The sequence below is a fragment of the Oncorhynchus keta genome, chromosome 3, assembly GCF_023373465.1.
Source record: "Oncorhynchus keta strain PuntledgeMale-10-30-2019 chromosome 3, Oket_V2, whole genome shotgun sequence".
NCBI lineage: Eukaryota > Metazoa > Chordata > Actinopteri > Salmoniformes > Salmonidae > Oncorhynchus > Oncorhynchus keta.
The window spans coordinates 7,551,572-7,557,571 of NC_068423.1; the positions used below are offsets into that span (position 1 = coordinate 7,551,572).

Consider the following 6,000-nt stretch of genomic DNA (forward strand, 5'->3'; position numbering starts at 1 on the left):
CCATTTTGCCACAACTTTGGAAGTATGCTTGGGGTCATTGTCCATTTGGAAGACCCATTTGTGACCAAGCTTTAACATCCTGACTGATGTCCTGAGATGTTGCTTCAATATATCCACATAATTTTTTTTCTCATGATGCCATCTATTTAGTGGAGTGCACCAGTCCCTCCTGCAGCAAAGAACCCCCACAACATGATGCTGCCACCCCCATGCCTCACGGTTGGGATGGTGTTCTTCAGCTTCCAAGCCTCCCCCTTTTTCCTCCAAACATAACGATTGTCATTATGGCCAAACAGTTCTATTTTGTTTTTATCAGACCAGAAAACATTACTCCAAAAAGTATGATCTTTGTCCCCATGTGCAGTTGCAAACCGTAGTCTGGCTTTTTTATGGTGGTTTTGGAGCAGTGGCTTCTTCGTTGGTGAGCGGCCTGGCAGGTTATGTCGATATAGGACTCGTTTTACTGTGGATATAGATACTTACCTGCTTCCTCCAGCATCTTCACGAGGTCCTTTCCTGTTGTTCTGGGATTGATTTGCACTTTTCTCACCAAAGTATGTTCATCTCTAGGAGACAGAACGCGTCTCCTTCCTGAGCGGTATGACGGCTACGTGGTCCCATGGTGTTTATACTTGCGCACTATTGTTTGTACAGATGAACGTGGTATCTTCAGGCATTTGGAAATTGCTCCCAAGGATGAACCAGACATGTGGAGGTCTACAATTTATTTTCTGAGGTCTTGGCTGATTTCTTTAGATTTTCCCATGATGTCAAGCAAAGAGGCACTGAGTTTGAAGGTAGGCCTTGAAATACATCCACAGGTACACCTCCAATTGACTCAAATGATGTCAATTAGCCAGAAGCTATTATCAGAAGCTTCTAAAGCTATGACATCATTTTCTGGAATTTTCCAAGCTGTTTTTAAAGGCACAATCACCTTCTGACCCACTGGAATTTTGATACAGTGAATTATAAGTGAAAACAATTGTTGGAAGAATTACTTGTGTCATGCACAAAGTAGATGTCCTAACCGACTTGCCAAAACTATAGTTTGTTAACAAGATTAACGAGTTTTAATTACTACAACCTAAGTGTATGTAAACTTCCGACTTCAACTGTATATCTAAGGGCTCCATTACATAGCTTTCACCCTTCTAGTCAAGTCAATATCAGAAAAGACATGAAAGCATTCAAGTATTCAAACAGGATCAACTGTACTTTATACAGTAGTGATGCACGGGTCAGCTATTTCTTCACCTGCACCTGCCCAGACTTGCTAATAACCTATCTGCAAGCGCCTGATTATAGAGTATGTAACAACGTGACAATCTGAGGCTTGCACCTGACCCTAACCCACAAATATAGAAAATGCGCTGGTTCTAGATAGCACCTTTTGTAGAAGACTAAATAAACGCTTGTTCATAAATCGATAGAATGAATGTTTCAATCTAGTTGACATTGGGTAAAGTTTGTTTTCATTTTCCTCTTTCATCTCTGCTTAGTTCGCGCAGGAAAGACATTTAATGTACCGGGGAGAAAACGATAACAACAAAAAACAGGGAAGATTTTTCGTGTAACATTTTCAAATGACATCAGTTTGACCGGTTGTAAGAAATGTCAATGTTTAAAAAAAAAAAATAACCCAACATGTTTTTCATAAGATTTCAGTTCGGCTTGGATGCATATATTCTATGTTGTTGGAATACGATCATTTTTTATGATGGTGACCAAGATAGCACCTCCACCTTTACAGACACTCCTTAACCATGCATTCATTCTCTCAAGATGCTGAAAGAAAGAAATCCATATTTCTCCACTCCTGTTCCTGAGTAAAAATGTACATTTGGTGTATAATTGTACTACAGGAAATGCTTTATTCTGCAGGAGTTCAAATTATATTAGGCTATGTGAGAGGTTATAGACCAACAGTCAGTGTCCAGATTTCAGTTAGCTATTCCATTTAACCCATCTAAACTGTACAGTTCCCTTGACGTGCCATTTTGAAGTCCCCGTCTTGTGACTGTCGAATTTGCATAGCGCCTCACAATCATCACACATAACATAGCCGACACTGCTAACATCCTCTTTTACCACTTTACAAAATCTTTCCCAAACATTTGACTACTGTTCTGGCCCTCCCTTCTATTTATTTGTAACTTCCCATTTTGCAGCTTTTCTCTTATTGAATTAAACTCCGGCATTGTCCTTTTTGCCTCTGTGGATCGTCATGAACTTTTTCTACTCAAGTTCCCAAAAGCGTTTGGCAATTGGCATTTATTTGGTGTGCTACAGTTCAGCCTGGTCTCATAGACTAGACGTAACATAGTAAATGTATATCCGGGACACTCAAATTAGTATGATATGTTACATTTGGTAAGACAGAAGGTTACTTAAGGCTAAAATGAAAGTAGGGCGGTTGGTCAGTTACATAACACAAACGTCTATCTTGGACAACTTTAGCATTATAGCTAATTAGCAACTTTGCAAATACATACTACTTTTTAGCTACTTTGCAACTACTTAGCATATTAGCTAACCCTTACCCTTACCCTAATCCTAACCTTAACCCTAACCTTAACCCCTAACCCTAACCCCTTGCCTAGCTAACGTTAGCCACCTAGCTAACATTAGTGTTAGCCACCTAGCTAACATTAGCCACAACAAATTGGAATTCGTAACTTATTGTACGAATTGCAATTCGTAACATATCATACGAAATAAATGACAGACATCCACAAATTAATACACACAAAACGTACCCCTGAGTCCAGGTTGTACAGTTAGGCCCTAAGGTTACGCACTAACGCCAGATAAAAATAATGTAAGAAAAACCTCAATGTAGCCCATAGATATGAATTGCACGGGAATTATACATTTATGGATTTTTAATGCATTGTTTAATCTATATTCAACCCGCCCACCACCCACACTCCCTTCATCCACACAATATTTCCTGACCCTAAACATGCGAGGTCAACCGGTGCATCACTAATATACAGTATATCTCCATGAAGTGTTCTTAGACAATAGAGAGAGTAGTGGCTTTATCTAAGTACAAGTTGCCGATAAGCACAGATCTAGGATCATCTTAACTTCCCCCAATTATACCTGTAACAATTAGATGGGGAAAATCAAAACTGACCTTAAATCAGTATCTTTGGGCAACTTTGGTTTAGCAGAGTTAGTAAGTCAGTAAGTGGAGCAGGATGTAATGAAATTTTTATGTGCTTTGCCTTTTGGTTTGGCCTAATGGAGGTAAGGTGAGCCCAGATGGAAAGGCAATCGCCCAGCTCACACAGTCACACGCAAACACGTTGGCACACAAGCGTGCATGCAGACACACCATTTGTTCAAACAATAAAAAAGTGCTGTATCTACATGAATACGCCATTTGTCTATTGGCATTCGGTGTTTACACACCTTTTTATCACTACATCCCTGAGAATATACTAGCATAGTGTAATTAATTATCTTAACTATGCTCTGCCGTGTGTTCACAGGGGAAAAGCAAAGACAAGCTGGGTTTCTTCCCCGCCAACTTTGTACAGAGAGTGCGCCCAGGTGAGCGTGTGTGGAAGGTCACGGGTGGTTTCCATGGTGACCGCGACAGAGGGCAGATGACTGTGAAAGAGTCTCAGGTACGCTGACGCACAAGCACACAACATGCGCACGCACACACACACACACACACACCTGTACTAAACACACACCTTTCTTTTCTCAAACTAGATCTGTGTGGGGAAGAACGAAGAGTTGGACGGTTTCCTAAAGCTGAGCAGTGGGAAGAAGAGAGGTCTAGTCCCTTCCAAGTACCTTCTGGAGATATGACTTCCGTCAAAGAAGGGAATTCTCTGTGTCCCGACCCTCGTTCTGCCCTGAAGACCACCCTCTATCAGGAGCGCTTCCCTAACACCTCACTGACTGCCAACCCCCTGGATGTGGAAATGGACCCTCCCACCAACACCAGAAAACATAGAGAGGGAGGGAGAATATGGTGGACACTGGCCAGGATCGAATTGGTTTCACTGCTTTGCTTGGAGTGGTGGAATAATTTTGAGAGAAAGGAGGGGGGAGGGCTTCTGTTGAGCTAGCTGCTTTACCTGTGGTGTACCCTCACACTCTTTTACCTGTTCACGCACACAGACACAAACGCACACACACAAACGCACACACACACACACACACACACACACACACACACACACACACACACACACACAACACACACACACACACACACACACACACACACACACACACACACACACACACACACACACACACACACACTGCACAAAGACACTGATGCTAACAATGGCCCTGGAGCTTGGGCGGAGTGACTGTAGCAGGCAGTGGTTGTCTGAAAGATGTATGGATACCTCACAATCTACACAAGCACAGCTTCTGCTTGAGCCAAGGTGGAGAAGACTGGCAATTATTCGCCGTGTGGTCGTGTGACCTTTTGGATTTCATGTGAAAATGAAATTTGGACATTTTTGTGAGTCCAAGTTCTGTAGCATTTTATTGTAGCAGCTTGTTGCGACAAAGCTCTTTTCCTTTGAGGTTGTCCTCCCAGCCAGATATGCTATAGCCGCATTCCCTGTGGCGCAGAATATTTAGCACATTGGGGCAAACCAAAGTGGGTAGGTGGTGGGGGTAGAAGGGAGCCTCAAGGGCCCTATGCTTGATTTGAGGATTGTAGCTTGGACAATGTAATTGAAAGTGTACTGTTGAGTCAAATGTATTGATTGATGCATGCTTCACTCACTCCCTGACTATTGGGAGGTTCAGGTCCTTGCATTTCATCTTTGCTAACCCCCTTCTTTCTTTACATTGCTCAATCCCATTTGACAATTTGTTTAGCTAAATGGCTAACAGTTTTTTTGTGCAAAATGGCTTCCGTGGCATCATCCAGGTGGGTGCTACACATACCTATAGGTGTTGGATGAGGTTTAAACTGCTCCGAACATCAGGAAAAGCGCTAAATAATATCAAATCTATTATCGTCAATGATCTTTACTATTAAGAAGGGTTTAGCCAGGAGAGCGAGGGGAGACAGACACACATGTTAATCCTGCTGTGATGTCCTTCCCAACGATGCGTGATTATTTGGGACCTCTGTCCCTCTTCCCCCATTTATTTCCCCCACCTCTCTGTCTGTCACACATGCTCTCTGTCTAGCACTCTCTCCCTCTCTGTGATCACTGAAGGCTTAGAGCTCTGTGACTGCAGCAGAGGTCACAGCGGTCACAGCACTGAGACAGTGTAGCATGATAAGATACTCAGACACAAAGCTTAACTTAAAAGTCAGATTCATCCCTCTATATGGGCTCCTCCGCAGGCCTCTGGATGTCAGCCATTTTCATAGCATTTTATAGTAAGTTAGTAATACATTATTCTCATGGAATGTGTTGGGATGCAACCACCCGACAGAATTATTTTCACGTGCGCAATGTCCTCAGCCCTTTTGGTAATGCCATGTTGTGTTTTTTTTCTGTATCTTGTGTTGAAACATACCATTCTAACACTCTCAAATGCCTAGGATGTTTTTGTGTATCCTGCTGAATTGAGAGTGAAATGTCTATGTAACACTGGATACAACGTCCTGTGGATGTCATTACTTCCTTTGCTGATTTATTCACTCTAGGATTCACTCCGTAGCAGTCAGAAGCTTTCTTGGCAATAACCACTTAGTACCAGTCAAAAGTTTGGACACACCTACTCATTCAAGGGTTTTTCTTTATTTTTACTATTTTCTACATTGTAGAATAACAGTGAAAACATCAAAACTAAATGGAATCATGTAGTAACCAAAAAAGTGTTAAACAAATCAAAATATATGTTAGGCTTTTGATTCTTCAAATTAGCTACCCTTTGCCTTGACAGCTTTGCACACTCTTGGCATTCTCTCAACCAGCTTCATGAGGAATGCTTTTCCAACATTCTTGAAGGAGTTCCCACATATGCTGAGCACTTGTTGGCTGCTTTTCCTTCTCTCTG

The 6,000-nt window shown here is 42.0% G+C and overlaps 1 protein-coding gene across 2 annotated transcripts in view; it reads left to right on the top strand.

Moving 5' to 3' along the window:
- The window catches only part of LOC118363292 (SH3 and cysteine-rich domain-containing protein 2-like), a 41,282-nt gene extending 37,068 nt beyond the window's left edge, over nucleotides 1-4,214 (top strand). For both annotated transcript variants that reach the window (XM_052487804.1, XM_052487805.1), the window contains 2 exons: nucleotides 3,501-3,638; nucleotides 3,730-4,214. In XM_052487804.1, the coding sequence (XP_052343764.1) occupies nucleotides 3,501-3,638; nucleotides 3,730-3,828 (237 nt within the window). In that variant the 3' untranslated portion in view covers nucleotides 3,829-4,214. The remainder of the gene's footprint in view (nucleotides 1-3,500; nucleotides 3,639-3,729) is intronic.
- Nucleotides 4,215-6,000: the final 1,786 nt, after the last annotated feature.